The 16,710-nt window shown below is 29.3% G+C and overlaps 4 protein-coding genes across 4 annotated transcripts; all 4 read right to left on the bottom strand.

Moving 5' to 3' along the window:
- Positions 1 to 39: 39 nt before the first annotated feature.
- Positions 40 to 1,228, bottom strand: LOC114175572 (protein DMP2-like). The gene is made up of 2 exons (XM_028060325.1): positions 1,217 to 1,228; positions 40 to 807 (listed from the first exon to the last, which is right to left on the bottom strand). The coding sequence occupies exons 1-2, from the start codon at positions 1,226 to 1,228 to the stop codon at positions 160 to 162; spliced, it is 660 nt and encodes a 219-aa protein (XP_027916126.1). The 3' UTR covers positions 40 to 159.
- A 749-nt stretch (positions 1,229 to 1,977) lies between these two features.
- On the bottom strand, positions 1,978 to 3,076 carry LOC114179164 (protein DMP2-like). The gene has a single exon (XM_028065402.1). The coding sequence runs from the start codon at positions 2,782 to 2,784 to the stop codon at positions 2,155 to 2,157; it is 630 nt and encodes a 209-aa protein (XP_027921203.1). The 5' UTR covers positions 2,785 to 3,076; the 3' UTR covers positions 1,978 to 2,154.
- A 5,935-nt stretch (positions 3,077 to 9,011) lies between these two features.
- LOC114179726 (protein DMP2-like) lies at positions 9,012 to 9,983 on the bottom strand. The gene has a single exon (XM_028066151.1). It carries the CDS (start codon positions 9,924 to 9,926, stop codon positions 9,294 to 9,296), a length of 633 nt encoding a protein of 210 aa, XP_027921952.1. The 5' UTR covers positions 9,927 to 9,983; the 3' UTR covers positions 9,012 to 9,293.
- Positions 9,984 to 15,177: 5,194 nt separating this feature from the next.
- Positions 15,178 to 16,395, bottom strand: LOC114178722. The gene has a single exon (XM_028064780.1). The coding sequence runs from the start codon at positions 16,228 to 16,230 to the stop codon at positions 15,748 to 15,750; it is 483 nt and encodes a 160-aa protein (XP_027920581.1). The 5' UTR covers positions 16,231 to 16,395; the 3' UTR covers positions 15,178 to 15,747.
- Between the last annotated feature and the right edge of the window lie 315 nt (positions 16,396 to 16,710).

Below are 16,710 nucleotides of genomic sequence, written 5' to 3'. Positions count from 1 at the left end.
CCGTTCTCTATAAAATAAAGATGAAAAGTAGTATTGTTCTAATGGCATTTATATATTACATATTATTACTCTACGAAATACGAAAGTATAAAGCAATAACATTTGCAAGTACACACACAGTTTGCAGCATGCGCCAATATATATTTTCACTGGCCCAAATTACAAGGATAAGGCACTGTCATTCGGGTTGGGGGTGTGGTTGGAATCAGAAGTTAAAGGGTATCCAATTCCATGGCGTTTGTCAGGGAAGATCATGAACAACCCACCCGCTATTGTTCCAATAACTGTGGGAAGCACCTGAAGCAGAGTCTTCTGAGTTGGCTCAAAACCAGGGTAGAAGCAGTGCACAGTGTTGGTGTCCAACAGCCCCAACACCGCAAACACTGACAACGATAACCCAGCACGCACGTAATCTCCAGCCCAGACTCTGTATCTTGACAAGTCAACGGAGTCGGAAGCCGGAGAAGGCCACAGTCCCTTTCGGGTTACGATGGCATAGTGCCTCTGGTTGTCACTGCCTATGTAGCTATCCGTGAAGGAAGAAAAGACGCAACAGAAGCTACAACTCACAAGGAGAATGACACTGAGACACCTGTTGGTGGCGTTGCAATTACCACTGCTTGTCACGACAGGGTTCAGGAACTGGAACACGAAAACTGTGCCTGTAGGAAGCAGCTTTATGAAGCTGCCAAATGCTAAGAATGTCGTGTTTGTCATGCTGGTAATTTGGTTTGAGGAGGTACCAGGTAATGGTCGCTGTTGGTTGTTTGAAGATGAACATATTTTGGTTTCTTCTCTGCTTCTAATCTTGGTGGTTTACATGGGTGCGGAGGTATACTTATATACAGAAATAGGGAGGTATTTTTAATACACCAAATTGCATTATACTAAGCCCTGAACCATTCCAAACATTTTCAAAATAATAAAAAGGTCAGAAAGATTAAAAAGAAATCGCACACATTAAAAAGTCAAACAAAAAACTCGTACCAAAAATTATATCTGCCAATGGAGTAACAGATATATTGTACGTGGTTGAGTTTGATTAAAAGCAAATTATCTTTCTCATTAATTCGTACCATAAGATTATTATTTTTATCATACCAATTTAACGAAAAATTCGTATTATGTACCAAAAGAGATGTTTCATTTTAGTTTCTCCTTTTTTTACTATAATCCTTCTACATAATTTTCTTTTCTTGTACGGTCCTTTCATCACCATCATTCCCATGTATATTTGATGGGAGTAGTTTACAAGATATTTAACATCATTAATTAAAGAAAAATGATTTTTTGACGACTAAATTTTGACAACTTTTTTTTATAATCTTAGGTGGCATCTTTTAAATGATTCTCAATTTCTTCATTTTCTCATTCTTAATATTTCAAAACCACTTAAAAGATGACACATCATGTTGTAAAAGAAAGTTGTCAAAATCTAGTAGTAAAAATATCATTTTCCTTAATTAAATATGTCTTTAACAATGTTATTTCAACCTCTTCTCTTCCATAGGCTAATATATATATATATATATATATATATATATATATATATATATATATATATATATATATATATATATATATAAAAATACAATATCTTGATTTAAATTATTATATATATATATATAATAATTTAAATCAAGATATTGTATTTTAATATATATAATTTAATTAAGTTATAATGTATGTGTTATATTTAATATGAAAATTAAGTACTACTATCAGCTTAAGCAGTTTCTAAAATTAGTTTTTATTACCTCAGTATCATTCTTTTAGTTTCAAAAATTATTTTCCAAGAGATTAATTCTAAAAAAAAATAGTTTAAATTTTTCTATCATTAGTTTAGAAATATATTTATATGCAGAATGTATACGTGAGTTTTACTTGTTGAACCTTATCTTACTATTACGTACAAGAAATCCATAATGAGATCATTATAGGCCAAGTTTCATCGTCCCAAAACAGACCTTAGAACTATTGGATCAAAAAGTTAGGTCATGAAATAATATACTTAAAAATGAAACACAAAACTCTCAATAATACATTAAAGAATAAAGTCTTGAGTTTACGGTCACATCACAGGAGATAGAAAAGTATACTGCAGGAACATTTCATAGCATGCAAAAACATTCACAGCCCCAAGTTATGTACTGATTAGGCATTGACACTGGGATTGTTGGGAGAAGCGGTGTCGTTGGAATCGAAGGTTAAAGGGTATCCAATTCCATGGCGATCATTGGGAAAGATCATGAACAACCCACCCGCCACCACCCCAATGGCTGTGGGAAGCACTTGAAGAAGACGCTTCTGAGTTGACTCAAAACCAGGGTAGAAGCACTTCACAGTGTTGCTGTCCAACAGCCCCAACACCGCAAACACCGAAAACGACAACACAGCATGCACCAGGTCTCCAAACTTGAGTCTGTAGCTTGACAGGTCAACGGAGTCGGAAGCCGGAGAAGGCCAGAGTCCGTTGCGGGTTACGATGCCATAGTGCCTCTGCTTGTCACTGCCGGTGTAACTGTCCGTGAAGGAAGAAAAGGCGCAACTGAAGCCACAGAAGACAAGGAGAACGGCGCAGAGGGACTTGTTGCTGGCGTCGCATTCACCACTGTTGGTCAAAACGGGGTTCAGGAATTGGAAAACAAAAACTGTTCCCGTTGGGAGAAGCTTTATGAGGCTAGCAAGTGATGCGAGTGTGGTGCTTGTGACGCCACCAATGGTTTTTGAGGGAGGAGTTGATGACGGTGATGGAGTGTTTAACGATGAACTGTCTGCAATCATTTTTTGGTTTTCTTTTTACTGCTTCAAACGTTTTCCAAACACACCACTCCATGGTTGTGTTCATCTTATAGAAGCAGAAGTAGGTGGCGGCGGATTCTACGTAAAATCACTTGGAATCATATCTTGAAAGACAAATTGAACCATTCCAATGATTTTCAGAATAAAAGTCAGACAAGAAAAAAAAAAACATACTCAGGAACAAAAGTCAGACAAAAAAAAGAGCAATATTGTAGTAAGCTACTTACACAGGTGGCTGCTTTTCTATTTCACAAGTGTGACTCGTCATTGTATGATGGAGATCCACTGGAATCAAATTATAATATAAGATATAAATTTCATTTTGCAAATATCTCAAATTCAGTTAGGTATAAATTTCTTTTCTAATAAAGACTTGAAAATATATCCTAACCTAATTGTGACTAAATTTCGTGTTTCACTAAATTACGAGTATTGAATATTTAATTTCAAATTAGTTCTTTTGTAAAATAGTTATATAAAAATTTATAGATTAATATATGCTTAAATTAGCTTTTTTATATATGAAAAGGCGTTTTAATTTTAATTTTACTTTTCTTTCTTAATTAGTGCTTATCAAGAAACCAAGAAATAAGTCCAAACTTATATCCTAAGCTATTATAACTATATATGGAGTATAATTTATTATACCTTGTTAAATTGAAAGACAAGCAAATATGAATAAAATACTAAGAATACACCCAATACTTATTAATGTATACACTTCAACTAGTGAATAAATTAAATAAATTTATGGTAAAAGTTAAATATATAAGTTGACTTTATTTCATAAGATAAACTCAAATTATTTTTTGAATAAATGTTGGTAATCTAAAATATTATATATGGATTATTCTCCAAATATTTAATGTGTGTGTATTTAGAATAAACTCAAAATCACTAGAGTAGAATAATTTTATATAAATTCACTTATTAAGCAGTTAAAAATTATATTAATAAAAGTATTTAAACAACTTATTGCTAAGAGATCTTACACCTCAATCAACCTAAGTCAATATTGAAGGAACATCCAGTTCAGACAACACAGTAGTTGATCCACGATAAACACATCAAATAGTCAAGATAAGATACTCACTATAATATTGTATAGGATAAGCCAAAATTAATGATTTTTTTTTCACTCTTACCAGATAAAACATTAAAAAGCAATTCAAAACAATTTGAATTTATTTTATATTCCACGTAAGAATACAACTGAGAGACGTAACATAAAATTTAATTCCTTTAAATAAGAATAAATTGAATTCACTTCTTCAAAATGAATTTTTAAAAATTTTAATTTAATAATCTAATTTTATGTACTAAATTAACATCTAAAGCAGCCTCTGTCTGTACTCCTTAATTTGTTTTATAAGTCAATTAATAGCCATTAAAAATGTAAATTACGGAAACCAGATGCTCCCCTAGTTTGAACGTTATTCTAATTTTAATAGGTTACGTTTAACGTTGTTATCGCAAACGTAGGTCATAACTCTTTTTGAAAAAAAAAAGGAAAAGAAAAAACGCATCTTCCTTTTCTGCTGATTAAATTCTTGAAAGGGTGTGCCAAATTAGTTAAATTACATAACTTTCGAATCATAGTTTTTGAATATGATATAGTTAGTTCAATCACCTGTTTAGGGGTTTAATAACTGAGATTTATAATAAGGGTTAAATATGATTTTTTTCCTTAACTTCAAGTGAAAATTGGTGAAAATTAGAATTAGTTATTCTCTCAAAACTTGACTCAATCTAATCCTTTAACTTTACAAATATTTGGATTTAATTCTTTTACTCAAATTTTGTTAAGTTTATTTGACATTTGAAACGTGTCTCAAGACAGTTTCTTAATTAACATTAAAGCCAAAATGTGTCAAGTCAGATAAATAACTCAAATGCTCTCATGAAACACATTTAAAACGTTAAATAAACTTTAAACTCAATCCAACATATCTAAAATTGGATGACTAAATTAGACCAAGATTTAGAAGAGAAAATAAATATAATTTTCAATAAAAATTAAGATATCAAAAATATATTTAACTATTAAAATAATAACATCACGAAAAGATAATTACCTACAATACTAGATGAAATACGTTAAATATATAAGTATATAGTCAATAAAAAAATATCGCTTAGATCTAGAAATTAAAAATAAAAAAAACTTATAAAATGCACTTTTCGTTATAAAACCTAAAGATGATATTAAGATCTTGTCTGGAACCCTTCCAATATCAAAAAGAAAAAATAAATAAATTTCATCTTAGTAGTTTGTTATAAAGCTTTTTATTAAAAAACTAAAATTAAAAATAGTATAATAATAATTTAATAAACTATTAAAATCCTATGTATCGTATTTTTTTAAATATGATAAGTTAAAAATATATTAAGAATGATTAAGTTAATATATAAAGGTTTAAGAACTTCTAAATGTTAGTATTATTAGAAACTCCAAATATAATAAAGAAAGAGAAAAATAAATTTGTGACAGGTTTATTGAAATATTTTGAATAATAATTCATAAAATAATACGCTAACATTTTCTTAAAAGTAATAAGTTTTTTATTAATCTTTTTATTCTTTTTGCAGGAACTGAGAAATATTATAGTATCAACAATACAATGAGTATAATTGTTCAAGGTGTAGTTTGGTTCGACTTTTGTTAAAAAATACATTCAAAACAAACATGAAAAATATATGTGATTTAGTTCGACTTTATGTCAGATATTCAAAACAAGCACGATAAATATATGCAATTTGATTTGATTCTATTTTTTTAAATATAAATTTAAATTAAACATAAAAAAAAATATATCTGATTTCGATTGGTTCTATTTGAAAGAGAGAAAACATTCAAACTAAATAAAACCAATTTATATTGTTTGGTTTGTATTTACTCTTTTTGTTTATCTTTTAAATTAAAATTAATAATAAATAACATAGGCAGTTTAATAAATATATTAAATAATAAATTAATAAAATTAAAAGATTAATTATTTAGTATTATTGAAATTTACAATTACATATTTTTTAGTATAATAATAATAATAATAAATATAAAATAATTATTTAATATCAACTTAAAAAATACAAAACTATAAAAACAGGTCATACACATCACATTTATTATATAATCTTAAACCATCACATCATATCATAGATATATATTTTTTACCTCAATTCAAACTCATCATGTAATGTAACATATATCACCTATTATTTATTTCAATTAAATGTTAATAATTCATCATTTATTTTCTATTGCATTAGGGTAACATTCAATTACAATATTTGTATTAATTATATTACCATTGTGAAAAACATTTTTCTTACTACAAACCTCAAATCAAAAGCTTCCAATGATCAAAGTGAAAAATCATGTGTTTTGGATCAACTATCAAAATTTCAACTCGATTTAAGTGAGAAACGTGATTTTACCGAGACAGTTCACTAATAAAATCAAGGTGGCACCTAACACCCTACACTTGCGCCAATTGCCCGAAATTTGGCACCCAGCACCAGAACCCCTAGAGCTCACTGTAAAGTGAGCGCCCAACGGTCCTAAAGTACGGCCAAGTGCATGGACCATTAGAACCACTTACTTGTGAGTGTTCAACAGTTCCTAGTCCAATATTCTTGACCTTTGAGCTCACTGATTTGTGTTCTCCGCTTGGTGCCCAACGGTTTTGTGGTACAACACAACTCCAGAACAAATATATAAGAGTTTTAATGTATTTTAAATCGGTTCATTGGATATATATATATATATATATATATATATATATATATATATATATATATATATATATATATATATATATATATATATAAGTTATATCAATGACCTCCTTTCAAAAATGTCTCAATATGCGCACCAATTTTAAACGCACCAAACATAAACCATATTTTACCCAACACCATTTTTAATAGAAACATCTCAATCACATAAAAGAGTAAAATCAACAAGTCATACTCAATGGAATAAACAGGGAAGCAAAGTTTCAAAATTAAACATACTCCACAACAAAATTCTAAACATCATAAACATGAAAATATACTACTTTTAACATTAATAGCTTTCCTTAGCTTGAATCAAAAGTAGAATGATATAAAAATATTAGACCAACTTAATATTTTGTTTATAAAAATTATCCATGGGTTGTCCTTATCCACAAAATTTCATGGGAATTTGAGCTTGAAAATTTGTGTTACGTATCTTATGGATTTTTTTTACTCTGATCCATGTAAACTACACCAAATTGGCAATATGAACATATATATTTTACAAAAAAAGAATACCGTACCTTGTATAGTGACATATGTCAAAATGGGTTCCAATCTATGAGCCAACCCGGTTCACCACGGATTCGAGTCGAGTTGAGAAAGATTTAGGGTGTGTTCCTTTGTGTAGATGGATATGGGGGAGAGTGTGAAGATGGATTTGTGTAGATTTAGGTGGATGGATATTTCTGTTTTTTTGAGTGGATTTAGAGGGTAAAGTGAGTGGATTTGGAAATAATTTTTATGAAAGCGTTAGTGAAAGATTTGATTGATGTGATAGATAAAATTATATGTTAAAATAAATATATTTATTAAGTTACCATAATACCCTTGTGTAAAAAAAGAGAATGATTTTGTAATTTAATGTTATAAAAATAATTATAATTAATTAATACGAATTAAAAAAATATTAAAATTATATAAAATTTTAATAATATTTTAATTATTATATATATCTATATATAATTAATAATAAATATTATTATTATGCATGTATTATATTAATAATTATATATATATATATATATATATTATTAATTATAATATGTATTGTTAATTATTTATAAATATGTTTAATTATTATTATATATAATAAAATAATAATAGAAAACAAATTATTTATATTATATTATGATTAATAATTATATATATATATATATATAAAGGGTATGAAAGTAAAATCGTTAAAATCTATTCAAATCTTTCTATTGTTGAGAAGATGGATTTTGGTAAAAATTTCATGAATCCATCTTCTCTTTTATGCACAAATCACTGAATGGGAACGCAACTTATTTTTAAATTCGTCGTCCCTAATATGTGGTAACAGTACAAACCGCGCAAACGAACAGTGGCTTAGCTTTTTCAAAAGTGGGTTGAACTGAACCGACTCACTTACCCGCGAGTTAAATAGATTCGAGTCGGGTTAAAGGTGCGTTGACCCACCTAACCCACCAACATTATTATACAATTTTTTAAAATTTTTCTGTTATAATTATTTACTACTTCTAATTATATATGTTCACAATTTCATATTTTTAAATGCTAGAATATTGCTTAATAATGTTTGAGTGTTTAATTAATTTTTTTGTCAAATTATATATGTTGGTATTTTAATATTTAACTATTATCTTTATAATAATATTTTGAGAATTAAGTGAACACTTTATTTAGACTATTATAAAAAATAAATGAAGTCAATTCACTCTCATTGTAATGCAATAAATATATAAAATAAATTACAAAAAGAAAATATTTGTAAGTGAACCAACTCATGGTTAATCGGACTCGATTACAAAATTTTTAACTCATAAAAAGTGAATCGATGTGAACTGACTTTTTTTAGTTTAACTCGTAATGAGTCAGATTTCTTATAACATACAAAGAAGTCTTCGCCAAAGAAAGTCCCAACACAAGAGTTTGAATATAAAAAAATCAATATAATACACCAATTTCACAGTCCATAATTAAAAACAATTAAACTAAAACGAAAGTCACTTGGATTAGTTTCACAATCGTAAGGGTTTGGTGCTAAGTTTGTAACAACTTTTTACAAAAGAAAAAAATCTAATTCTTGTGTAACTTCGAGATAGTTGAATACAAAGTTTAAGGATAAAAGGAACCTTAAAGTGGTGGTGCCACACTTTGTGATTTGAGTTATTAGCAAATTATCTTTTCTTATTATTTAACAATATTATATATATAATACAAACTTCATCTTATAATATGAATTTTATGATGTTAAATTAAATATAATTCCATACTACTTTTTATGTGAAAAAACAAAGTTATTTGTATAATTTTTAAAGATTAGTTGCAAATAGCATCATTAGAATGCATTAATTAAAATAAAAGATATAGCTTTCTTTTATTAAAAAGAAAGGGGCGTAAGTAGAAACTACGTAGGCAGTGTCCTTTGAAATGTTCCTAAATCCGAAACAAATATGGTATGATATGAGATAACCAATAGAAAGTCACAGTACATCCAAGTCGCTGAAAAGCAACCTGGTCAAATACACAGAAAAACGCTAAACCAAGTTCAGTTTCGACCATTAAACACGACTTATGACAATACAAGTCGCAGAAAAGCAAAAATAATTGTCGTTAGAGGCAACAGAAAAGCTCATTACAGTAAAATTTCACGCCATGCATGCAGGAATGTGCGTAGTCTGGAGCAGCGAGCGCCATATTGTCATGGCAAGAAACTATTGATACTAAGCATTCTCAACCGAGTTTTTCTGAGGGTCGGTAGTATCACTGGACTTTGGGGTGGTTTCGTTAGGATCAGAAGTTAAAGCGTATCCAATTCCATGGCGGGTATTGGGGAAAATCATGAACACCCCACCCGCAAACACCCCAACAACTGTGGGCAGCACCTGAAGCAGACTCTTCTGAGTTGACTCAAAACTAGCGTAGAAACAGTGCACAGTGTTGGTATCCAACAGCCCCAACACCGCGAACACTAACAAAGATAAAGCAGCATGGACGAAGTCCGCAAAGCCGAGTCTGTACCCTGACAAGTCAACGGAGTCGGAAGCTGGAGAAGGCCAGATTCCCTTGCGGGTTACGAAGCCATAGTGCCTCTGCTTATCACTGCCTGTGTAGCTATCAGTGAAGGAGGAAAAGGCGCAGCTGAAGCCACAGAGCAGAAGGAGAATGGCGCTGAGCCACCTGTTGGTGGTGTTGCATTGACCGCTGTTGGTGGCGACGGGGTTCAGGAACTGGAACACGAACACCGTGCCTGTTGGGAGAAGCTTTACCAAGCTACCAGCTGCTGAGATTGTGGTGTTTGACGCACGCCTTGTTCGGCTGCTGTTCGGTTTTTGGGATGAACTCTCTTCAACCATTTTCTGGTTTTCTTCTTCTCTACTTTTCTTTATCACCTTGGATTGATCGATCTTGTGGAAGCAGAAATAGAGGGAGCTGGTTATGGCTTTATTTATAATGGTTAAGACATTTATGAGCTTTGAAATCTCTGCATGAGCTTAGAAAAGACCAAGCCTTTTCACTACAGTATACTGCATTATTTTTCCATGCCATGCGCGTTGAAAGGGTCCCAAAATTTTTACAACGAAAAGACAAGGAAAGAAAGAACACACCACACAAAAATCACACACGCACCAACAATACTATTTACTTAATTAATTATGATTTTAGTTCTTAAATATAATTTTTTTTCCGATTAAAGAACTGAAAAATGTATTTATTTGAGATTTTGGGAACATATATACAGTAAAGGTGGTTTTTTTATTTATTTATAACAAATATTCCTTTTTCTTATAAATTTTTCAATTTGTTTAGTATTTTTGTTAAGGGGTATATTAAATCTGACTAATAACTTAGACTATGTCAACAAACTAATGACTTTGAAATAACGTGAATGTAAAACCTTAGACGACGAATTACAATTAAGAAAGTGGTGAATTTGAAATCCAAGAAAACAGGGAAAACGGATGGTTAAGGTGTGAAAGTGAAGAGAAAAAATGGAAACGGAATAGGAAGCTAATTACCTAGTAAAACTGAAGTTGTTTTAGGGATTTAATTAACATCATATATATTACCTTGTTAAATTGTAAGACGGAGGTAAGTAAATATAACACTAGAGCCAAAAGAAAATTATTGAGTATATAAATATAGCTATTTGAATAATAAAATTAACTAAAATATATATGTTTTCACAGTAAATTAAACTTTAGAAAATATAATAATTAAATCTTTTGAGGAGTTATAGAAAGATAATAAATATTTCGGTGTTTTTGTATTGCAGATGTTGTGTTTATATAAACACAATTAAGTACAATCACAATCTCAATAATAAAATCATTGAATACAATAAACAATATATAGGAAATAATATTTGATAATAATAGCTGCACAGGTTAGAAATAATACATGGATATGATATAATATCAGAGATACTGAAATAATATTATTGACATAATATCTCTGATATTAATTTTAATAATTAAAATCGTAACTTTCTCAAATTGTTATAAGAATTGTTTAATGATAAAGTTAAAAATAAAAGTGAAAGAGACTGTGGATCTAATTTATCCTTTAACAACTAATATTTGTGAATAAATAAAAATTAATTAATTAGTTGGGAACAAAATGTTTTAAAATTAATTAAAAAATATATTTTAAATACTCTAATTAAAATAATTTATTAGAAACTCAATAAAAAAAATATCAAATATTGAAGTAATTTCAGTTTAACTTTAAGTATTCGTATTGAAGAAGTAGTGCCCAGAAGTATCTACACCAGTTAAACATTTTTTTACAACTTTTTCTCTCATTATTAACATTACTTGTTAAATATGTTGTCAGTTTTCCATTTATGACTGCTTATGCATAATGAAAGCTATTAAGAGAGACAAATAATATATTAAGTATACAAAGAACAACCAGAACATTTATAAAATTAGTTCCATGATGTTACAAGTTTCAAAGAAAATTATAAAATTTCAGTTAAGTCAAGTAAAATATATATATCTTAATCTTTCATCCAGAAATGGTTGGTAATAACAGGTTTTCAACTTCTTTTTTTTATTTGTTTCTGTTTTTTCTTCAAATTTTCTCTCTCCGGCGTGTCTGGGTGGGAGAGGTTAGATAGAGTTTGAAATAGACCCAACCCCTTCGGTTGACCATCTTAACACCAAGTTTATAACTTTTTATGCATTTTATGATAACAAAAAAAAGCTTACAAAAATGATAATTTCACAAAAAAAGTTTTGACAAACTTTAACAAAGTTTGGTTTTTACATTAAGATTTTGTTATTTTACTTTTTATTTTTAACTTTATTTTATTTGAGAAAAGCTTAATATGTAGAGTGCGAAATTATGTTATCAAGATTTTAATTTTCTTATGAATGTAAACAATGTAAATAAGTTTATATTTTATTTTTTTTCATTTCTGTTTGTGACAGAATATATTTGACATTTTTTGACGAGACAGGAGCGGACATGTCAAAGTCCTTCAGAGTTGAACAAGTTATAGAGAAACTAATTTACACATCCGAACAATTTGATAAAAAATATATATATTTTTATTAAACAAATTGAAATGGCATAATTATTTTAATTAGTAAGATGAAATTTATAAAAATATGTTATTTCATATCATATTCAATTTAACATGTCTAAAATTGTGAAATATAAATTAGTTATGCTATACTAAAAATAATTAAGTAATATTAAAATATCAAGTTATATGAAATAATAATAAAAAATTAGGTTCTATACATCTATAATCATAATTGGAAATCAACTATTATATTCATAGATAGATTATAAATTTTAAGATTTTAAGTCTATAACAAAACATAAATATTTCAAGTATCATTGTCTTTTAGCAACACATCTTGCAAGTTTAAATCAAAATTCAAAATATAAGTAATTGTATGGAACAAATCAATATCAGTATTGTAAATAATATTTTTAGATTGACACAATTCATCCATAACAAAAGATTTCAAATATATATATATATATATATATATATATATATATATATATATATATATATAAAACATTAATTCTACGTCATAAAATATAGATGAATAAGAATATGTAATTTAAACCATTAACCATTTCATACGACGGCAAATAACTTTTATTATAGTTTAAATTTTAATTTTTCAAATTGCAATAAATATTATTAAAAATTTATTAAAAATATTATTAGTTACAATAAATAATTGAGTCTTGATTCGTTAATATATCAATGTAGTTCAATTTAGTATAGCGTATTTATTGATTAAGACGATGAATAAGGATAGATAAATCTTGTTTGCTTTCCAGAATTAGAGTTTATATGTGTATATTTCAAGTATTAGAACTGATTTGTACAAATAAATTTGAGAAAGAATAAAATATTCTCATCATTAAATGAATAAAGAGATAGAGAGAGAAGTACATCTTAGCAATATGCATTCATCAATTTTTTTTAAATTCTAAATTAACAAGTATGTTTTTACTTAATAATAATAATAACAATAATAGTAATATTAATTAGATTAATAATAATAATAACATTAATAATATAATAATATTAAAACAAATAATATTAATAATAATAATAATAATAATACTAAAAATAATTATTATATTTTATTTTATAATACTTTTAATCACAATAGTAAAACTGTAATGTAACAATTTTATCTATTAAAACATTTGTTTATATTTATTATATTTATCAAATCATTCACAAACTTTACTTTCAAATCCTCTCACTTTCATTTTTCATCCCTTAAAATAAACAACCTCACTTTTCTCTTTACATCCCCTCAAATTCATAGTCACTTTCTCTCAAATTCATCTTTGGAAGCAAACACCCTTAAAAAGAGAATATTTTATTTGCAAAATAAGTGACTCTCAACCTAAACATTTAGAGTGTGAGTGGTTAGTGTACAATATAAAACCATAATTATGTCGTCATCATGAGCGAGATGACATGACACACTTTTATAGACATCATTACTTAATGACAGTGAGTTTATGGATCTTTATCTTTATATATTTTTCAACTTATTCATTTTTACTCAATATGAAGGTTAGACTCACAATCTCTCCCTCACGGATACTTATCTGGAACTATTTGTAGTTCTGATATCATTGATTGAGGAGAGAATTCACCAGGGAAACACAACAACAATGAGACATAAGATCAACTCATATGAAAGATTGACATCACCTCAAATCCAAAATCTTAAGGTAATAGATTTATGAGTTTTCATCTTTATATTTTGCTTAACTTTTTCATTTATACCCAATGTGAGACTTAAACTTAAACTTAAATTCTCAACATGGTTCATTCAAGCCTAGAAGATATCAACCACAAGGAGTGAATTTGATGGTTAATGAGTGGACACGTGGATCAATTGGATACATCTTAACTTTATAAAAAACATTAATATTAAATGTAATACCCCAACTATAATATAAATAAATATTTCTTCATAAAAAATTGAATTTTTTTGTACAATAATTTTTTTTGGAGAGAACATTCATTCCAACATATCTCCATCTCCATTCATAAAATATTACAAAAATATATATTTTTTACAATATTAAGAGTTTTACATTAAAATAAAAGATTATCTATATATTTAATATTTTTTAAGGGTATTAATATAAATTATCCACGAATTAATCTTTAAAAGATCCCAAACAATTCTTATTGGATGGATTCCTCTTTTACTCGTGCAACATGTATATAGAAAAAAAATATGAAAGAAGTAAACTCTCAATAAGCCTTTATCATACATATGAATCCATACTCCACTTATGATGATTCATTTTGAACATCAAAAAATTGTTTTAGATCAAAAAATTATTTTAGGAAGTAATTAAGTACTTGAATATCTCTCGTTAAAACATTAATAAAATCATAATTATTTATTTAACTTCCCAAAGTAATAATTATTTATTTAACTTTTACTTATGAATAACTTAGTAATAGCAAAAATAAATTTTCTTTATGAATAAATTAATAATAAGTTATAAATAAGTTACTCTTTTATACTCCTATGTAAATTGTTATTAAAAGAATTCCAAATATATAAAGTAAAAGTTGGTATATAAAAGACATCAAAATAATGAATCGCAATAATACCCATGCTACTCTACTCAGAAAAAGAGGTATTGCGATTACTATTTTAACAATGACATTGTTTAGTCTTACGAAAAAACGCTAACATAAAATTAAGTTTTGAACAATTTTAAATTGCAATCTTTAAATTAATTTAATAAATCATTTACTCTGCAATTTAAATGTGGAATTTGAAATTTTGATTTGCTATAGAAACTAATTATAATATATAATTGCATTGATTAGTTTGTTGTTAAAGATGGACATAATCCTTGATGTCATTAGAAAAACATAATCGTATTCAATTATGCACTTCTTTAATGACAAATTAATACATACAATTATAGAAGAAGAAAAAAATCTTGTACAAGTCTATTTACCTGGTTTTATGTAAGACAAATAAAGTTAATGAGTCAATAACATTTTTTTTTTAAATTTATAACATTTTATATTTGTGTTTAAGAAAATCATAAACAAAACATGATAAAATATAATACTACCAGAAGGAAATGTATAATGTATAATTAGTTTATATAAATTTGAAACTTAGGAAGGAGTAATTCCTAATAGAGCTGGAATCACTCATTTACTTCGATACTATTCACTATATTTCACAGAATCATAAACTAATCACTTCACACTGATCATAGACCCAACCCAGCATGAACCAGATCCCTAACACTTACTGGATTTTACAGAACTACCTTCTTCCCCTTTCCACTTTTTCGTTTCTAATTTCCCTTTAAGACTGACATTAGTGTTACATGTTTACATATTACAACCCTAAACTTTATTTTAATATTCTAATAAACAACCCAAAATATGCTACAACTTCAATCACAGGTTCAGGACTCGTTCAACTACTCCAAACTTTTTAACCATTTCACCCCCACCTTCAGATCCACCCTTCCGTTTAAAAAAATCACAGTCGGGACGGAACCTACAACGAGAGATGCGTAACGGTAACGGAGAGAAGATTCTAGGTAATGAAAAGATGAGAGAGAGAGAGGAGGAACATCGATATTTTGTCGGATCCAACCCGATTCGAAAACCCGGATCTGGAACCCAACTATTTTTCATTCGAGGCGGAGCAGACGCCTCAGATCTCGCGTTGCGGAGTCCTCAAACACCGCCGAGGAGGAGTTTTTCTTCGTCGGAAACGACGGCAGAGGAAGCGCGTTTGGCGACGGAGACATCGCAAACGCCGATCCGGCGTACACGTCGCTCTTCACGGCCGAATCAAGCGACTGGCCCCTGCGGAGAATCGTAACCTTCTCCAAGCCGTGGCTCCTGGCCAACCGCGAATCATCACCGCTAGATCTCCTGAACGCGGCGGCAGCGGGCTCCGCCAGCACAGGGAGGCCAGAAGCGGGAGCAGGCCGTTTCCTCTGGTCGGGTCGGGTAAACTGCTTCCGGGAGGACCTGGAAGCCGCGACATGGTTGTTGTAGTAATAATAATTACAGCGATTAGCGGAACTCCTCCGTTGGGAAAACTCCGGCGGCGGAGCGCTTATTCGTTCCACCAGACAGTCCTGAGGCCGCAAAATCTGGGTTGCCATGGCACAAAATTAAAAGAAAAGTTTAAAAATAAAAGAAAAAGTGGTCACACCTCCTGAGAAGCAAATAAATGAAAATGAAGGAGGTTGGTTTGTGTGTTTGAGAGAGAGAAGAAACACGGAGTGTGTGAGAATGAAGGTGTGGTTTTAGAAAATGGCTTGGTGGAAGGGTTGATATATAGCAGGTGTAGAAGGAGACAAGGGTGGGGTCTGAGAGGGTTAGCTTCCCACCGACCTTCCAATAAACCAATATGACGCGTCACCAAATAACCCACAGCTGTTCTTCTATGACCATATCGTTAACGCCTCCGTTACTCTTTCCTACCTTTCACTCCTCATCCTGCTAACGCCGTCACCTTACTTTTCACTTCCAGTTGTCCCTCACCTCCAAAGATAAACATCGAAAGTTGCAACTTGCATGGTCCCCTGCCACACTCAGAATGCTTTATTAACCTAATTAATTATTCCTTAAACCCGTAATAA

The sequence above is a fragment of the Vigna unguiculata genome, chromosome 3, assembly GCF_004118075.2.
Source record: "Vigna unguiculata cultivar IT97K-499-35 chromosome 3, ASM411807v1, whole genome shotgun sequence".
In the NCBI taxonomy this organism is placed as follows: Eukaryota; Viridiplantae; Streptophyta; class Magnoliopsida; order Fabales; family Fabaceae; genus Vigna; species Vigna unguiculata.
The sequence above is the reverse complement of the archived record's forward strand: the minus strand, read 5'-3'. Positions and strand labels throughout refer to the sequence as shown.

Excerpts from the sequence above, each read along its gene's own strand:
- LOC114178722 (XM_028064780.1), bottom strand. The coding sequence starts at position 16,230 with ATGGCAACCCAGATTTTGCGGCCTCAGGACTGTCTGGTGGAACGAATA.
- LOC114179164 (XM_028065402.1), bottom strand. The coding sequence starts at position 2,784 with ATGATTGCAGACAGTTCATCGTTAAACACTCCATCACCGTCATCAACT.
- LOC114179726 (XM_028066151.1), bottom strand. The coding sequence starts at position 9,926 with ATGGTTGAAGAGAGTTCATCCCAAAAACCGAACAGCAGCCGAACAAGG.